The following is a 19,985-nucleotide window of genomic DNA, read 5'->3' as shown; positions in this document are numbered from 1 at the left end:
TCTTCATCCTGTGTACGGCACCACCATCTGTCCTCACACATACGACAGAAATCTAAACATCACCCTAAACATCTCCTCCCAGCAAACTCTACCCCAAATTCAATGCAATACGCACGCGTGTGGATTTTTACCCTTCTAAATGTCCCTTCTATCTTCCTCTCCCTATCACCACCGAAGCCCACAAAGTCATCACCGGCTTTCCTAGATTACTAAAGGAGCCCCTGAACTACTCAGCCAGTCAGCGGCAATCTATTCCGGCTCCTCCAACCCCTTCCTCACAAACAGCTAAAGTGTTCTTTTTGAAATGCAAATCAGATCCTGTCTGCTTAAACCTCTCCGAAGATTTCCCCTTCCCGTTGGTCTCAGTTTAAAGATCAAGCTCGTTAAGGTGGTCTACCAAGTCCTGCAAAATTTGCTCTCAGACCTCCTCTGTAGCCTCAGTTCACATTGTGCTTGCCCTTCTCTTTCTGCACCAACTTCGCTGGACTTCTTTCAGCACTATTTGCCATGTTCAACCTGCCCCAAGGCTTCTGCAGAACTCTTCTTTTAACCTCAAATACACCTTCCCTCTTCATCTCACTAACATTCACTTTTCCTTCAGACCTGAGTACTTTCTTGGAAAAGCTTTCCTTAACCCCCCTTTCTGGCCAAATTCCTTACTTAGGAGTTCTAGTAGTGTTTACAGCACTTACTATAGTTTTTAGGGCATATTTATTTGTACGATTATTTGATTAGTTAATCTTAATGAAGAGTACTCAAATAATCTTGAAAAAAAACTGTTTGATTCATCTTTGTTAACCCCACTAGTGTAAAAAGTTCCACAATGGCTGGACTGTGTATTTCCCAGTATCTAACACTCAAAAAAACAAACAAACAAATAAAAGAAGTATTAATTAGTAAAAATGACCATGATTTTTTTCTAGTTTTTCATTATCACTATTAATACTATAATAAACATCCTTATCTGTATCTTTGAGCACTTTCACCAGTATATCTGTAAGCTAAAACAGCTAGACAAATAATGTACATTTCAAATTCTGATAAGCACATGTAGCAACCCGTTCTGTTTCTACTTCTGCAGTACTAGTCTTTGATTAGAATCAACTCTATAACTACAGAAAATAAAAGATATTAAAGGTGCTATATTGATTAACTATTTCATAGAAGAGAAAAGCCGACATCATTTTACTGCACAGCAAGAAACACTAATTTACTGAGGAGGAAAAACGAAAAAAACCTCAGGGCTATTTTTTTCTTCTCTTTTGCATTCCAAGGTAAAAGAGCGACTATTATACTTCTATGTGTACTGCCGAAGAAATAGAAAACTAAAATATTTCACTTTAAGTGCTCTAGGAAAATTAACTGTGAAAATTCCTTCTTTTAATTTCTCAGGGAACCCCAAATCTCCATAATAATCAAAGTGGTGACCAGATGAATGAGTGAAAGGCTAAAGGATAGGAAAGAATTTACACGAGCACTGCCTAACTCATAAACACTTTTGAAATGAGGGCCTTCATTTATCAGAAAACAAAGTCTGCCTTCCCTGTCACAACAGATGCCATGGCGATTCCCACGATACAGGATGACAAAGATCTGTTCTAAAAATCTGATTAATCTAAGAAAATTAGATAGGAAGTGAAATGTGCTAACGATGAATGATTTTTAAGCAATATATTTAAACTGCTATTGCATAAATATTGCATAAAAATTCTTAAATGAAGATACAAAAAAATGAAAATTCTACCAGAGGGTAATCCAAGAAGAAAATAGCACCCTAGCTTTTACATGTTCACTAACATATTAATGTTTCTGAGACTATAACAATAATCATGCCAGCAACTAATGTTTTGATGCTACCTATTTATTTCACAAGATAACTTCTTCAAGTCTTACGATTTAAACACTGGGGATTATTATTTCCCAAGCACAAGACCAGGAGCAATCACTGCATTCAAGGAATTGCAAGTAGCAGCCTGCATGCAGATCAGGTGAGAGTGTTGACAAGCCAGAAACTCATCTTTGAGCATTTCTCTCTTAGAAATATGAGCTCAGCCCAAGAATGCCTGTGGCATCTTCAACAACTGGGATGCGAGCCATTGCAAGTTGCTGTGTACGTTATTACAATCCCACAAAGGTGCATGGCACTTTTATAAAAGAGAGAATAAGGAGAAGAGAAAGTTGTTCAACATTAAAAATATACTTCACATAGTCAGAGTGAGAGTAACTATTTCTGACCTAACAATTGGAGTGGAGGAGAAAGTTCCGGGTGTGAGGCAAGAGTGAAAGCAGCAGGGAGAAGTTAGTTAGAAAAGATGATAGAGGAATTCTCTCTCCTTTCTTCACATCTCTCATCAGAGTCCCCCTTAGTTTGCAAGGCTCCAGTGCTCAAAAACAGTTTCTGTGGAGTCAGAAGTGCTACTCAGAAGAGGGGTCCTGGAAGGAAGCCCTGCATACTCCACAAATTCATTTGGAAAATCATGTTTTCAAAGTCAGATATGGTAATCAAAATAAAGTCAATAGGAAGATGTACAGACAGGAAAGAAAAATTTGCCCCAAGACATGTTTGAGATGCTAAGAATGTGCTCCTAAGGCAGTCAGAAACCAAGGCTAACATGACACGGAGCGAAGTTAAAACAACACCGGGGTAAGAAGCTACTTTTGATGGTTTTATTTTGCTACTGAAAAGGTAAAAATTGCAAGTGTAGGAAGGAGATACATCATGGGGCTGCGGCAGGGGGTACTGCAGAAGGGAGAACTGTCCTCCATTCCCTCCCGGGGAAGAGGCAGCTGAGATCCTGCAGCCGAGGGCTGAGCTGTCCCGGACCAGCGAGCAGCCAGCAGCCAGCCTGCTCCCCTAACCCTGGGTGCCCCCAGCATCCACCGCCAGCTGAGCCCCAGAAGGCTGCTCCCAGGGAGCAAGAAATATCAGGAACGGAGTAACTCTAGGAAGCAAGTAAAGCAAGTTAAGACACTCTGCAGGGGAAAAAAAAAAAATTTCATTTTCTTCCCAGATTTTCATGTTTGAAATGGAATGAGAGAGGGAGGAGGGCATGTGTTAAATTGCCCTGTTATAGCTATTTTCAAGTTGTAAGAGATCAACTTGGAACACATAAGACTATGCTTTTTAGACAATTTATCAGAAAAAAATAAAATGTTTCCATCACAAGTATCTTTGTGGTCTATACTAAAATGTCATCATGGCATTCGAATTAAATATTCACTGCAAGGAAGGTGAATAATTCTGATGTTTTAAAAGAATAGAACAAGTAAAGTTGATTTTCCTGTTGAGCTGCACTGTTAGAAAGGTCTTGAGTTGAAATCTATCTGTACCTTTCACCCACTGATGCTAGTTCTGCTTTCCAAAGCAAACCGAAGAAGAGTTCATGTCGACTTTTACTTCTTAAGCTAAACACTTCCAGACCCTTTGAGGATACCTCCTATGACAGGACTGCCAGACCCCTCACCATCCCCGTGGACTGTTCTGGAAGTTGTCTAATTTGTCAGCGTCTCTTTTTAAAATGTGACAGCCAGAAACAGACACAATACTGCAGATGTGGTTAATTAGAGCACGGTACTATTAATTTTTGTGACATGTGGACACTATATTATTATCAGAGCCTAACTCTGAATTTTTTTTTATAGCCATATCATGCCACTGGTTCATATTAACCTTCTTTTTCCTAAAGAACTGCCACCATACAAAGTCACCTCCTTCCTTTCACCAATGAATTATGATGAATTTACTGCTATAAAATATTTTTTTGCTTTGAGCATAGCATTGCAACCGATTTAAACTGTGTTAACTCTAAATTCTGTTACCTATTTGTAACAGCTATACCTTTTCAACTCATCCATGGATTTTAAAGCAAGCCTCATAGATCTTCATCAAAGTCATTCAAACAAATACTGAGGAAGAGAAGACTCAGGGCAAAGGCTTGTGATCCTTCACCAGGGACAACTTCCAGACCCAAACCCAGCAGCTCACACACCTGGCCGGTACTTGTTCAGCCTGCTTCCCGCTCACACAGCAATCTTGCTAATTAGTCTATATAACATCGCACACACAAGAGCATCCTGCAGCCTTGAGAAATGTTTTGCTGAAAGTGAGATTCACATTTTTCTAAACAAACTGTAAAAAAAACTATACATATTAAAATGATAGTTATATAAAAATATGTATGCACACAGAACAAAAAATAGAAGGGAAGAAGCATCAATGGGAACGTTTGTTCTAATGTCAGGCTATGGAGATTGTTTAGGGGTTTGTTTGTTTTTCACTCAATACTGTCGTTAATACAGTTACATTGTTTAAAAAATTTAAAACACTGGGAAATACGTAGAGAGAATTTGTCTTGGCAGAAATCCATGTGAAATAGCTTTAAGTGCATTGAGATTCTGTCTGATCCTACCAACCTGAAAACCCGAATCAGAAACATATTTATTTGAAAAGACTTGTTGATCCCTAGAAACACTAGATTCTTTTTTTTTTTTTTTTTTAAATTTTGCATTGCTGCTTTAGGCTTAATATTTCTGGAAATCAGGGATATAACAGACTGGAAAATTAGATCCTAAAGTTTAGAAAAAGCCTGAATAAAGTATGTCTGTATGTGTGTCCATTTATGTCTGTCATGTCTGTCTGTATGTCTCCGCTGGAGAAGCTGGAAAAGGATGCAAAGAAAAGCCATCATGTTGACATTTCTGTGAAGCTCTGGACTAAACCAGAGCAAAGTATAAAGGAGCTCTCACCTCCAGCCCAAGAATCTCTAACGGACACATAAACCCTTCTCATTTATTCCCCTCTGGTCAGTTTTTACACTAAGAGTAGGAAATAAGATAAGTATTAGAATATACATTTAGGTATTTAGAATAGAGAACATGGAAAGGTAAGTTTTTAGAAAGGGATCAGGTAGAGAAAGTATGGACAATTAGTAAAAAAAGAAAAACAAGGTGGCTGGTTATTTTGGAGAAAATGAGATCTGTAAATACTGTACTTATTAGAAGCACAAACAATCTGAATATTTGAATTGAGAATTTTTGAACAAGTCAGGATTTCTTCCCTGCTTCAGTATTTTGTTTAAAGCATGATTTTCATCAGTGGAAAACTAATATTAGAAACTGGATACATGTTATCTTTATCTCTCTGAGCTTGTCTCTAACCAGTTTTTTCTAGTGCCGTCCCTTGCTATTTTCAATGTCTGTGAGACAAGTAAAAATTCCACTTTGTTTAAAAATACAATTTGTCCACTAAACTACAAGTTAAAAAAAAAAATACATGAGGTAAATCAACAGCTCTTAGATTTATAGCAAACTGTTATAAAAATGGATAAAATGATCAATACAAAGTCCAGTTACTATTTGACAACTGAAAATTCTACTTTGCTTAGAAATACATCCTCCCTGATATACTACAAATTAAGCCAAATACAGGTGGTAAATCAGCAGGTTCATAAAGTCATAGCAAATTTTCATTAAAAATGAGGAAAATGTCCAAATAGAAAGTCCAGTTATTATCTGGCAACCGAAAATTTTACTTTGCTTAGAAATAAATTTTCCCTATCATACTAGAAATTAAGCCAAATACATGTGGTAAATCAGCAGGTTCACAGGTCCATACCAAATTGTCATTAAAAATGGACAAAATGTCCGAACAAAAAGTATAATTATTATTTGATAAGTGAAAATTCCAGTTTGTTTTGAAATACAATTTTTTGACTACCATAGAACTTAAGCTAAATACATCAGGTAAATTCCACAGCTTCATAGATATATGGCAAATTGTCATAAAATAGGTAAAATGTCCAAATAGAAAGTGTAGTTATTATTTGACAAGTGAAAATCCCACTTAGTTTTAAAATACAATTTTTCCACCATGCCGGCACTTAAATATAGGTGGTAAATCAACAGATTCATAGATCCACAGCAAACTCCCATAAAAATAGATAACATGTCCAAATACAAAGTCCAGTTATTATTTGAGAAATAATGCACATTAACACACCTTTTGCTTTGCACACAACGTTGTGCAAAACGGGTAAGAAATAGTCAACATCGGGAACAAACATCTGAGAAAAATCCAAAATTCACTTAGGTATTACATGTCAAAAAAATGTTTAAAGTTCTTGTCAATTAATTTTGCTTTGTTGTTTTGGGTTTTTAAAGTTGTTTTTGTTGTTTTAAATAACACAAAAATGTTATCTAATATATTTTCTATTCATGTTGTCTTTTCATTTTTAATATTGTTTTATTGTTTTAGAGAACAAACAAGTTTTAACTACTTATCTATTGATCTTGGGTTTTTTCCCTTAGAAAATTATATTTCTAAGCAAAGTGAAAATTTTTTCATATGTAGAGGAATTAAAAGTACAAACAAATACACCAAATGATAACTACATGTATGTTAGAAGAGATCAGACAAAATCCTTTTCAGTTTTCTGGCTTTAAATAAAGGTTGTTCATTTAAAATTTTAATTAGAAAAATTAATTAATATTATTTCCTTTAAAGAAAGCCCTGCAAGTTTAATGTTATCTGACATTTTTAAAGGCTATTTGGAAAGAAAATAATTGAGGAGAATTAATTTGATCCTATTTTACATTTTTAGACAGTATATACATGCAACTCTATGAAAAATACATATTAGATACCTATATATGCACAGGGAAAGTCTGAAAAATCAGACTCTATAATGTTTACTTGCATTATTACACAGGGTAAAGAGGTTACAGGTGATCTTGACCATCTCGTTTACAATTTTCAGGAGCTTTTTTCCCCTGAATTTTGTACAATGACTAGGAATTACTTTTATTACGATAAAAATATTAATAAAGCTTTTTTTAGAACAAAAAATCCTGGTTAACATTTTGAAATAAAAAAATCAAATTTGTTCAAACTTTGAAAGTCTTGACATAGATTTTTAAACTTAAATTTCTCCTACTTTTCATCTGTGGTGGTTTTTAATATCGCTTTTTAGAAAAACAATGTCTATCAGTTAGCTACGTGAAGTAACTTTTGGATTAAAAGAAAACTACCAAGTATTTAACAGTCAGCGATCACTAGAACAGTACTCCACCAACCATAAGAAACCCTGGAATTATTCTATCTTGCAGAAGAGGGTGAATATTCTAAATATTAAATTAAAAGATACTTCTAAAAAGTATAAATTATGTTCACCCAAGTTACTAGAAAAATGTCTTTTCATTGTTGGAAGTCTGCATTTCATTCATATTCCTGATGGTCAACATTTATTTCTAATAAAAAGTAAAATCTTAGTAAATGGGCTACAGTTTTGTTTATTCCTAGAAACGCTCCTTTTTTAAGTGTTGTCCCTGCCATCTTGTTATGTACAATAAATCAAAATCTTATTTATCCTCTATGTATAAAATAATCTGTAGCAATGTTACTAAAAATGTGCTCCATTTCAGTCTTTAAATATGAATGTGTTTCATCCGCGTTTCAGAAACCTAACTCAGCTGTAGACAATTTGGTTTTCCCTTTTAACTTAAACTTCTTTTACTAAGATAATCAACAGATTGTCAGTTCCCTGAGCGCCTAACACTGAGAGGGGCTTAGATAGGGATCCGCGCGGGTTAAGGTTTTATTTAGCATCCTTCCTCATCTGTATTTTAGAGTCTTGTAACCCACTGCAATTTTCTCTAACGTAAAATATATATGGTTATATGTATAAATTCACACAAATATTTGTGGCCGAATCTCGGTAACTCGCTTGAAAGCATTAAACTTGCGGTTACTGTGACTAAACACATTCATTCACCCTACAAGATTTAGGAAAATGTAACATTGCAGGGAGAGTGAGGTCTGCGCAAACCTCCTAATTACCATCAAAAGCCTGTAGCTTCGAGCTTCTAAAGCCCGCCAAGCACGCTGGAAGCACCTACAGCTGTTTTTAATTGTTTTTTGCTTTCTCGAAATAGTGCACTTGGTGGGGCAAATGCTGTTTGCAGCATCTCTGGCCCCTAATCGGGGTTAACCCTGACCTCAACGTCCTGTTTGGCTCCCAGCATTTCGTGATTCCGCTTCCCTGCTCCGTAAAACCTAAGAAAAATGGCATTTCCGCCACCGAGAAATGCGCTTAGGAAGAGGGGGAAATTAGACGTTTTAAATGCCATATTTTAGTGTTTTCTCTCGATCATATTCAAGAAAAAGAGAAAACATATTTGTATAGAGGGGACGCAGCTTGACACGCATTTCCTCTGGCTAGCATCCAGGCCCCAGAGCCCCAATCACGGGGTAACGGCCCCCCCAGAAAAATGGGCAATGACCCCCAGCTCTGCTGCAGGGCTTAGGAAAGAAAGGGGATAGGGAAGAGAGGGGGCTGAGAATAAAAATTAGAGATGGAATTTGGGCGCCCGCTGAGCAGGGAGGGGCGCGCGGGGGCGCGGAGAAAAACAAAAGGCCAGGGGTCAAGCCTGGGGAGGGACGCCCTAAGCCCAGGAAACGGGGTTCGGGGAGTCCTGAAGAAGGGGGTGCAGCGGGGGCCAAGGCAGCAAGAGGGGCTTGCACCCAAAGGGCGCGCCCGCGTGCCCGGAACCCGAGTGGGGGATGGGGAGGAGGAGGCCTGTGGGCCCCCGGACCTCCACGTCGCGCGCAGGCCACTAACCTGTCAGCAAGAATGTGCCAGTGGTCGCGGGGCTCATCCTGCGTGTCCCCCAACCCTGTCCAGTCCAAGCAAAGGGGTCTCCCAGCTCCCACCACCGGGGCAATTGCATTGTTGGCCTGGCTAGGCCGGCAGTCCTCGATTCTCCCCTCCCCTCCCTTTCTTCTTTCCTCCCAGTTTAGCCAGTTCAGCATCAGCATCCTGCACCCCCTCCTTAATCCCGTACTCCCCCTAGCGGCGGGCCACTGTAGCGAGCTGTCGCCCCCACCCCCATTCCCCCATCCCCCCCCCGCCCCCGCACACCCCTCCGCCCCCCAGCCCGCAGAGCACGCTGGGATTTGGCGCCCCCCTGCTCTGTTCAGCCTATATAAGGCTGCCAATCTCCGCTCCCGGTACACGCGCTTCAACTTCGGTTGGTGTGTGTCGAAGGAACCTGAGAACAGCGGAGAAGGTCCACCGAGCCTCGAGCCTCCCGAAAGGTCCGCTGAGCGGGCTCGCGTCCGGAGCCACTCCGGGCTGCGGAGCACCCAGTGGAGCCCACGCCTGGCTCAGGTGTGGGACCTCGTCCATCCTGTCTTCGCAGAGGAGTCCTCGCGTGGTGAGTATGCGGTGAGGATTTTTTTTTTTTAAGATTACATTCATTCCCCGTTCTTATCGGGAGCTGCAGGAGATGGAGTAGCGCCCAAGAATGTCTCCTTGCAAACCTTGTCACGCCTTCACTGGCTGCACCCCAAAACAGAGTGGGGAAACCAGTCCTTCACGGGCTTTGGTTTCCAGGATCCAAGTCCCGAAACGGGCTGTAGACAGATATGAGCTGCGGACAGTTAATGAGCTGCAGACGGACATGAGCTACAGACCTATTTGCAGTTTGCTCTTCAAATGCACTACCAAGTGTGGCTCGCTACAAACTGATAAGCGCTTCATGCGCTAAAAACTGATTGATAAGCGCTTCGTGCGCTACGAACTGATCGGCGCTACATGCGCTACAAACCGATGGGCGCTACATGCGCTAACAGACTGATGGGCGCTTCATGCGCTACAAACTGGCGCTTCATGCGCTACAGATGGGTGCTTCATGCGCTACAAACTGATAGACGCTTCATGCGCTACAGACTGATAGGCGCTTCAATTGCGCTACAAACCATTATGAACTACAGTGATATGAGCTGCAGAATGAAGACTGATTTTGCGCTTTAAATGCGCTACAAAATCTGAACTGCATAAGATTAGCGCTACAAAAGCGCTATAAAAATGATAACAATTAGCTCTACAGCAGCGCTTCATTGCGCGACAAGGCACATGAACTGTAGAGGTACATGAGCTGCGGAACAATTTACACCTAAAAGGCGCTACAAAGTGATAACAGCTGCAGAGGTACATGAGCTGCAGACTGTTTTGCGCTACAAATAAACCAGATATGGAGGGACATGAACGGCAGAGTACTATTACTCTGTCTTCTTAGAGGGGGACCCCACCCTTTCACCTTTTGGAATGGCTCTCACTATATTTTTCTGCGGGATGGTGCTTGGCATGATGGTGCTGTTAGACAAAATGGAGCCTCTGGTAAAAATTAACGTTTAACATTCTGCCCATAACCATTCCTGCCATAGCAGTGGAGTGGAAGGGCGCTAACTTGAGTGGAAAAGGGAATCTTTTGGTGATGGCAGGGCTGGCTGCCTCCCTAGTTGTGCTGACTGAAGTGGCGATGTAGTTGTGGTGGCGCGAATTGGCGTCCAGCAACAGTTTGTGGAAACTGTCGGTTTGCTGAGTATGAGGGGGGGATTGGATCTGGGGGTGATTGCTCTTGCTGCATGAAATGAATCTGGCTGTTGGAGGGTGGTGGGAGGGGTTTTGGGAGGGGGGATCCTGGGAGAGGCGTGCAGATACTCTGCAGCCCTGAGCAGCCAGTCTCAGACCTGCCCCGCCCATCCTAGCAAGCGTTCTCTGCAGTATCGCCCTGAGCACGCTTAGCGCCTCCCTGCCACCCTCCCCAGCGCCTACTCTGAGCGCGCCTCCCCGGCAGCGCGCCTTCCAGAGCGCGCCTTCTAAACCCTGCCTCCCCAGACCCCGCCTCTCACTGGCCCGCCTCCTCTGGGGTGGCCTGCCCAGACCCCCCCCTCGCTGGCCCGCCTTCTCTGAGGTGGCCTGCCCAGACCCCGCCCCTCACTGGCCCGCCTCCTCTGAGGTGGCCTGCCCAGACCCCGCCCCTCACTGGCCCGCCTCCTCTGAGGTGGCCTGCCCAGACCCTGCCCCTCACTGGCCCGCCTCCTCTGAGGTGGCCTCCCCAGGCCCCTCCTCTCCCTGGCCCGCCTCCTCTGACGTAACCTGCCCAAACCCCGCCTCTCCTTGGCCTTCCTCCTTTGGGCTGGCCCGTAGCCCCGCCTCCCTCAGAGCCTCTCTGCGCTTGCGCAGTGTGAGCCCCAGCCCCTCCCATCAGATCCTTCTCTGCGCTTGCGCGCCTTCCTTGCCTGAGCCTGGCTGCTCGGCCCCACCCACCTGCGGTTTCTCTGCTGTGCTGGCTTTTTGTCCACTAGTATCTAATAAATAATAAGAACAATTAACAACAATAATTATTATACCTGGCATTTGTGAGCACTTTTAATAAGTGATTTGCATATATTAAGTAACAATCCCACACTTTAAACTCCTGGTAGTGGGTTATGAAGGGAACTTATAAGCTGACATGGCAAGTGCCTCTAAAGACAATTTAGCCAAATGTCTTTACTACAAATCAAAAATAAAACTTTTATAATTTCACATTCGAATTTTTTTGAGACACTAGTGGACCTACTGGAATGAGATGCTTTGGTGGATACAAAATAAGAAACAACTTGAGCTTGGAGTTTTAAGTGACCTATTGGTGCTGCTGGCTTGACCTCTGAGTGAGGATGAGGCTTTTATCTGTGTGTCTATGAAGCTGGTTTTTTTTTTTTTTTTTTCTTGGAACTCTAGGGGATTAGCCCTGGCTAACTTGCCTACATATAATAAATTATGCCTGGCATATCGTAGGCATTCATTAAATATGTTAAATGACCAAACTAAATTGGTTTATTTGGTGTCTGCAGGTCTTTTCTGGTTTCTTGCTACTATTTCCTATGATGCTTTGCTGTCCTAGGTTGCTTTGCTCACCTTCTCTCTCACATATTTACTAGTATCTTTTAAAAATATATGTATTTTTAAATTTCAGCAACATAAGCTGTAATTATAAAACAACTAAATTAAATTATTCCAAATAATTAGCTTTTTTCATAAAAAGCTAATTATCCAAATAATTAGCTTTTTTCATAAAAAGCTAATTATCCAAATAATTAGCTTTTTTCATAAAAAGCTAATTATTTAAATTTTGGGCAGGTGGATTATTAATGGTACATATTGGCATTATTTAAAATTTTCATACTGTAACATAATGTGGTTACATTACAAAATATAGATTGTTTCAGCTGGCATAATTAAACATCTGAGTAAAAAAAATCATAACTGCCAGTCAGATGTACTATGTAAACATTATGATTCTCACTGAATGAAGACATTTTAAAACCTGGTTCTATATATTATAAACCATGAGCCAGGGCTTTGTTAAAGGGGAAATTGGGAGCTTTGGCTCCCAACAATCTGTCACCTTCCCCCTACCCAATCCCTAACAAGTATACAATCTATGGAAAATATGTGTTTAACATAATTACAGCTTTCCCTCCTCTTTGGAAATTGTGTATCTGCATATTAACAAGGTTCAAAACAATAGTAAAAACATGTGCATATTAATAGGATTTGCATTTTATAAATAGTATTCAATATTACTCAAATTTGGACATTTGAAAATGCAAAACAACTAAGAGTTGCTTAATGAAATGTCATTTCCTAATGGGACATTTATGTATGGTTTTTGGCTATTATTGCTCTTTGGTGTGTTTGGGGAATAGAAATTTTTAGAAGTCATTGTGAAGAGTCAATAATTAATCAACTGTATTTAATTCCTACGTAGACTAAAAATGAAATCATTACCATTTAAAGATGGCATTTGTCCCAGGCAGCTTGGCTTTATGAAGCGTGTCCTTTCAGTTTTCAGGAATAGGACCTCTTGACCCCACCTCTCCAATCCAGGCCCTGCTAAGGGGTAGTTTAAGGAGTCATAGTTCTATAAATTAAATTAAATTAAATGCTCCTTCCTCCAGATTAATTTATGCTGCCCCAATTACTGTTCAAACATATTTATGCTTTACTTACACTGACTGTTAACCTCCCTGCCCTCTACCTTATTACTTTTAATGGATAAACTGTTCTGCCCTGGGCGGTTATCTCTTTTAGAACTTACAGTCCCACCACAAAATTGGAAACCCCCACCCCGTAGCCCACCCCCTACCCCATGCAACCCCAGTGAGGGGCTAAGACCTAGTATTGGTAAAGGTCATAGGTCTTAAACTGGTGACCTTGCAGGCTAAAGTAGGCCTTGAATTTGTTTGACCAGCACTGTATTAAAAAATAGACCTGAGTATCTTGGGACTGGGGTGGGGCATGCATCCCCAAGTTACATAATTGCAGCCCCTCCCTGTTATCTTAACTCTGGTCTTTTCTCACTTCTAAATTACTTTCCTGTGTACCAAAAGCATTTGAATTTTTAACCCTTATTGACTTTTTGTTGCCCTAACAATATAGTAATTGTTTACTGACTTCCTAAAGTATTGTTATTTCTCTCCTATCATTGTTTTTTGCAGATATTAAAACCATCAGACCTGGGCTTTCATAGAGCCCTCCTCACTGGGTGTGATTGACATGTAGGTTGTTAACCTTCCTGACCTGGGTCAGGCTATACCAAGCCATGCCATGAATGCCCATTAGAAAGTTTTGTCTCTATGCTTTGAAAGTATTAATGTCTAGATAACAATAAATGGTGCCTTAGTCACCTGATCTTTATTAGTTCTTTTTTAATGGGACATTAAAACTCTTAATACAATTTTTATTTATTAAATTATGTTGTGACCTTATGTCATCAGGGTCACCAATACAATTGTATTGGTTTAAGGATTTGGAAATGAGACCAAATGCCACAGGTTATGATGTGTTTATTGTGTCTTCTAATTTTTTCTAAACTTGAATATTTTATCTTGAATGTCTTTTGTACCCTAAGTTACTAAAGTAATTAATTAAGTAGCAGTTTTACAACTATTAAAATGGTATGCTAATTTCTGTCACTTCAGGACCCTACTTGCTATGGCCAGTCCTTGGAGAGACCACCAGCAACACAGGACATAGGGAAAGTGGCTGTGGGTGGTGGGTTTGGGGCAGGGCAAGGGCCTAAACAATTGGGGGGGGGGTGTTAAGAAAGGGTGAGAAAAGGGGTATTTCTCTACCCCTCAGGGCCTGGGCTGACGAATACAGACATCAGTTATGTTTTTAAACTTTCATTTGTTTAAAAGTTTTTAAAACTTTGTAACCTAAAAAGTTTTAAAACTTTGTAAACTAACTCTTATATTTATATTTTTAAACTTTAAAGTATTTTAATATTTTAAATTAAAAAGTTTTTTGAACTTTTTTGAAGTTTTAATATATGTAAATTTTCCAAATATAGGATTTGGGATTTGAGATTATTTAAAATAATTAAATTACTCTAAATGCACTTAACCCTATTTTCAGGAAGTACACAGACACTGTGTCAGGATTTTTTATGTGTGATTTATTATCATCACACTCATACCATACTTAGAACAATTAACTACTTCCTCCCCCCCGCCCCCCCCCCCCACACATATACATCCACTCATCCCTGGGAGTACAGCCCTGTCCCACTTTAACATTACAAACCTTTGGTTGGGGCTGTGCTAACCAGTCTTGATAAAAAAAAAAAAACAGGGATTGCAAACTAGTGACCTGCAGGACAAAATAAAGCCCTAGATTTGTTTGACGAAAACAGTATTTTTTAAATATATGTATATATAATGTGTGATATATATATCTTTATGCCCATGTTACTATAGTTGCAGCCCCTCCCTATTTTAATCCCAGTCTCTTTACGCAGAAAGTTACTTGTTTTCTGATTAATAACTTTATTAATATTAGCTAACAGTTATTAGATACTACATGATTTACCTGCATTATTTAATTAAATCCTCTCAATAAGTTTGAGGTACACTACTATTGGGCTTCTTTGAATGTCCTGTTTATAGCCTAGCCCTTCCTAAGAAGTATCAATTAATATTTCTTGAATGATTGCATAATGAGGAGGAAACAGACACATACCTGTTGCTGTTCATTGTTATGGTCAGAAAGGCAATTTAGACAGTCCTGTGGCTTTTGTGGTGGAGGTGGTGGTGGTTGTTTTGATTTGTTAATCAGTTATCTTCTCTGTAGAGATGGACCAGGGTCATGGCAGTTGGCTGGAGTGTCCCCTCCCCAGGGCTATTGAATACAGGCATTGTGATTTCAATATTGCCTTCTTTTAATCTGGTTCCCTATTGGTTTGAATATTAGTTATTTTTTGCCTAACTTCTCTGATAGCAGGTTATTATTTTGGCTTTAATTTGCATAATTTATTTGGTATCCATGTTTGCCTTGAAAGTTTCTTGCTTTGTTCCTTGGGTATAAAACTACTTGTTTGGAGGGTCTCAACATTCTTTTATAGTCTGTAAGGTAAGCATACTATTGATAAAGTTTATGTATTGTTGAATCATAATGAACAGGTGGCTTTTGAGAAGAAAAGGTCATTTTGGACATCAAAAAGTAGTGTGCTTTTTGTTATCTAGTGTCCTGATTGATAACTTCTTTCTCTCTAATTCTGAGGGTTTGTTTACTTTGTTCACTAATTATTAATGTAAGCAAGTAGAGCAAGGGGATGATTTAAATGTTAAATCTTTTTAGTCTGCATTGTGCTGCTTTGAATGGATAAGTTCAATGTATACATTTATCTTCATTTGCAGAAATAAGCGGGTTTTGAAAACAAAGAGAAGAAGGGGTGCAAGAGGGGGCCAGGATCCAGGCCTCCATCCCCAAAGAAGTGAAGTTGCAGCCGGGAGGTCTCCTCCCCCCCCAACCATCGCCATGGGTCCCGCCGACTGCCCACCTCCTCCTCCTCCTCCTCCCCCCCACAACAACAACAACGACAAGGACAAGAACAGCGGCCATAAGAGCCCCTGCGTGCCCAACACAAACGAACGCAGGAGGGATGAGCTCTCTGAAGAGATCAACAACTTAAGAGAGAAGGTCATCAGGCAGTCCGAGGAGAACAACAACCTGCAGAGCCAGGTGCAGAAGCTCACAGAGGAGAACACCACCCTTCGCGAGCAAGTGGAAGTGGAAGTGGAGCCCACCCCTGAGGAAGAGGATGACCTCGAGCTCCAAGGAGCTGCAGCTGCTGCCATCCCACCCCCTCCGATCGAGGAAGAGTGCCCAGAAGACCTTCCTGAGAAGTTCGATGGCAACCCAGACATGCTCGCTCCTTTCATGACCCAGTGCCAGATCTTCATGGAAAAAAGTACCCGTGATTTCTCAATTGATCGTGTCCGCGTCTGCTTCGTGACAAGCATGATGACCGGCCGTGCTGCCCGTTGGGCCTCAGCCAAGCTGGAGCGATCCCACTACCTGATGCACAACTACCCAGCCTTCATGATGGAGATGAAGCATGTCTTTGAAGACCCTCAGAGGCGAGAGGCTGCCAAACGCAAGATCAGACGTCTGCGCCAAGGCATGGGGTCTGTCGTCGACTACGCCAACGCTTTCCAGATGATTGCCCAGGACCTGGATTGGAACGAGCCTGCGCTGATTGACCAGTTCCACGAGGGCCTCAACGACCGCATTCAGGAGGAGCTCTCCCACCTCGAGGTCCCCAAGACGCTGTCCGCGCTGATCGGCCTGTGCATTCACATTGAGAGAAGGCTGGCCAGGGCCGCCGCCGCTGCCGCCGCCGCCGCTGCCGCTCGCAAGCCGCGCTCCCCGCCCCGGGCGCTGGTGCTGCAGCACCCGCCAGGCCACCACCAGGTCGACCCCACCGAGCCCGTGGGAGGCGCCCGCATGCGCCTGACCCAGGAAGAAAAAGAAAGACGCAGAAAGCTGAACCTGTGCCTCTACTGCGGAACAGGAGGTCACTACGCCGACAACTGTCCTGCCAAGGCCTCAAAATCTTCGCCGGCGGGAAACTCCCCGGCCCCGCTGTAGAGGGACCTTCAGCGACCGGGCCAGAAATAATAAGGTCCCCACAAGATGATGCTGTCTCTTCTCCACATTTGCAAGTGATGCTCCAGATTCATCTTCCGGGCAGACACACCCTGTTCGTCCGAGCCATGATTGATTCTGGTGCTTCTGGCAACTTCATTGATCACGAATACGTCGCTCAAAATGGAATTCCTATAAGAGTCAAGGACTGGCCAATACTTGTGGAAGCAATTGATGGGCGCCCCATAGCATCGGGCCCAGTTGTCCACGAAACCCACGACCTGATAGTTGACCTGGCAGATCACCGTGAGGTGATCTCATTTGACGTGACTCAGTCTCCATTCTTCCCCATCGTCCTGGGGGTTCGCTGGCTGAGCACACATGACCCCAACATCACCTGGAGCACTCGATCTATCGTCTTTGATTCCGAATATTGCCGCTACCACTGCCGGATGTATTCGCCAATACCTCCGTCCCTGCCATCACCGCCAACACAGCCGTCACTTTACTATCCAGTAGACGGATACAGAGTTTACCAACCAGTGAGGTATTATTATGTCCAGAATGTGTACACTCCAGTAGATGAGCACGTCTACCCAGATCACCGCCTGGTTGACCCTAACATAGAAATGATACCTGGAGCACACAGCATTCCCAGTGGACATGTGTACTCACTGTCTGAACCTGAAATGGCAGCTCTCCGAGATTTTGTGGCAAGAAATGTAAAAGATGGCCTAATTACTCCAACGATTGCACCTAATGGAGCACAGGTTCTCCAAGTGAAGAGGGGGTGGAAACTGCAAGTTTCTTATGATTGCAGAGCTCCAAACAATTTCACTATCCAGAATCAGTATCCTCGTCTATCTATTCCAAACTTGGAAGACCAAGCTCACCTGGCAACTTACACTGAATATGTACCTCAAGTACCTGGATATCAGACGTATCCCACGTACACCACATACCCGACCTACCCAGTAGGATTCGCCTGGTACCCAGTGGGACGAGATGGACAAGGAAGATCACTCTACGTACCTGTTATGATCACTTGGAATCCACACTGGTACCGCCAGCCTCCGGTACCACAGTATCCCCCACCGCAACCGCCGCCCCCACCACCGCCCCCACCACCGCCTCCATCCTACAGTACCATGTGAATACCTGTCATGTCCTTGAGGATCTCTGCCCTCAAAATTGATTCCTGTTCAGCTTCTCAATCAGTGACTGTGTGCTAAGTTAGGCTACTGTATCTTCAGGGCCACCCTGGACTGGCACACATCATATGACTGCTAATCTAACTAAAATAATTATCAAGTTTACTTTCCAACTAATCCTGGAAGCCTGAAAGCTCTGTCACCATCTAAATTATAGGCTGCCAAATTCCTTAACATTTACAGAGAAGCTGATGCAAACACAGGAAATGCTGATTTCTTTACGGAGGGGGAGAAAAGGAGGAGGAGGACATGACTTTCATTGCAGCTTCGGTACCCTCACTGGAGGACCGAAGCCTTATAAAGGAAGCCACAAGTACTGGTGCAGCATGGAAAGGCTTCCGTGATCCTCCTGCTGCACCTCTAGAAACTTCACCATCTTCAAACTCCATTTGCATGGTTCCGTCGACTCTCAAGGAGCAGCAACTCGACTAGTTCTCCCGGAAGCCGGCAAAAAAGCCCTATGGCGTGAAACACCTCAAGCCTGAAAAGAAAGTGCTCTCTCAGATGGATTCTGCAACAGACAACACAAGAGTTGTCTTCAATCCAGTGGCACCTCTGGTGTCTCCTGGACGATTTGTGCTAACCTGGGACTGCCTGACTTCCTTTAACCTGGTCCCTTGCTACTACCTTGAACTGTTTGTCTAACCTCTCTCTTTTAATTCTTTACTACTGCCACTAACCCTGCTGCAGGATGTGTGTCATCTTCCTGCCTGGTTGCTGAGACTCCATTTTTGCTGCTGCACACGGAGATGAGAAGCAGGCTTCAATTGCCAAAACACGGTTTGAGCAGTAGAAAACAACATGGTTTTATTTCAAATTGTCTATCATGGAGAGGAGTCTGATGGTGAAGTTTCATTTTTCATCAGCATCTTCTTTCACGTATTCATTATCACCCACTCTTGTTCTTGCATGCTTAAATACTTTTAAACTTTTAGCTGTGGTAGTGTCCTTTAACAGTGTTTTAAAGTGGTGACTATGCTTTCAAAAATTTCCATTGAATTACAAATTCTTACTGTTAAACTAAGTAAAAGTGATAATGTAGTGTAAGATACTTCTTTACTGTGAACTTCTTACAACACTGTGAAAGAGAGGCTCCTCAGCACTGGAGTATTTGTAAAGCAGTTCATCTTCAGTCTTCAATTTGAAAATCATATATAATTTCACTTCGATCAATTGGGCCTTTAAAAATCACACAAAATGGTAAACAGTTTCAAAGAAGAAACCTAATTGGCTATTTACTCAATACAAAACAACACTTTTTTTCTTCAATGGAATCAGAAAGCTTGTCAATCACTCGTGTTTTTGAGTAATTTTAAAATGGTGTGTTTGTGCTTCTGGACTATTGTGAAACATCATTTCAGTTTACCTTGTACCAATTCATTCTCCATACATTTGAATTCAAGTTATTCTGTGTCAAATTTATGGTTGTCAAGTGATCTTCAAGCTGCAGAGTGCCTAGAAATGGGCATGGTCTGCAGCCCCCGCATGTGCACACGGACATTTGCCACCACTGCAAGCAAAAGTCTGGAGCAGTTGGCCAACGATGGGAAGAGTCAGGGAGAGCATGGTGATGTGGGTTAACAACTCACAAAGTCCCTGACACATTGACTGTTTACTGAAGCTTGTGATTAACTTTTTGGCAGTGTGTGCTATGCTCTATTGCTATATGTGCTATCTATAAATGTAGATGTTAAGGATAAGTAATTTTAAATATATTCTATAGTACTAAAATTTGGGTAAGTTTCCTTTGGGTAAGTTTCCTTTGGTCAAATTTCCTTTGGGTAAGTTTCCTTTCACTTTAATTGATTTATTTCATTGCTGTTGATCTAACTTTTGTTAACTGAATCCTTTAAATTTTTTTTGGCATTTTCCACCAGAAATGCCTTGATTCATCAGAAAGGAAAAAGCAAGGGAATTTGATGTCTGAAGAAGTTAGAAAGGGAGCAAAGGCAAGAACTAGCTAAGGTCATTATGCTAGGATATTGAAACAGAGAAAGTTTACATACATTTCTGAAGGGTC

General features: G+C 41.7%; 2 protein-coding genes across 11 annotated transcripts in view; one reads left to right on the top strand and one right to left on the bottom strand.

Annotated features, from left to right (window-relative positions):
* The window catches only part of SGCE (sarcoglycan epsilon), a 69,635-nt gene extending 60,876 nt beyond the window's left edge, over positions 1 to 8,759 (bottom strand). For all 10 annotated transcript variants that reach the window (XM_069462712.1, XM_069462716.1, XM_069462717.1 and 7 more), the window contains exon 1: positions 8,616 to 8,759. Coding sequence is in view for 7 of the 10 variants with exons in the window: in XM_069462707.1 (XP_069318808.1) it covers positions 8,616 to 8,724 (109 nt within the window). In the remaining 3 variants the exon portion in view is untranslated. The remainder of the gene's footprint in view (positions 1 to 8,615) is intronic.
* A 6,768-nt stretch (positions 8,760 to 15,527) lies between these two features.
* Positions 15,528 to 18,890, top strand: PEG10 (paternally expressed 10). Its single transcript, XM_069461826.1, is given in 2 exon segments — positions 15,528 to 16,728; positions 16,731 to 18,890. Coding segments are annotated over 2 exon segments (2,262 nt in total). The 5' UTR covers positions 15,528 to 15,644; the 3' UTR covers positions 17,909 to 18,890.
* Positions 18,891 to 19,985: the final 1,095 nt, after the last annotated feature.

Source organism: Eulemur rufifrons, chromosome 29 (genome assembly GCF_041146395.1).
Source record: "Eulemur rufifrons isolate Redbay chromosome 29, OSU_ERuf_1, whole genome shotgun sequence".
Classification (NCBI taxonomy): domain Eukaryota; kingdom Metazoa; phylum Chordata; class Mammalia; order Primates; family Lemuridae; genus Eulemur; species Eulemur rufifrons.
Note: the sequence above shows the minus strand (reverse complement) of the source record. Positions and strands in the feature narration are given on the sequence as shown.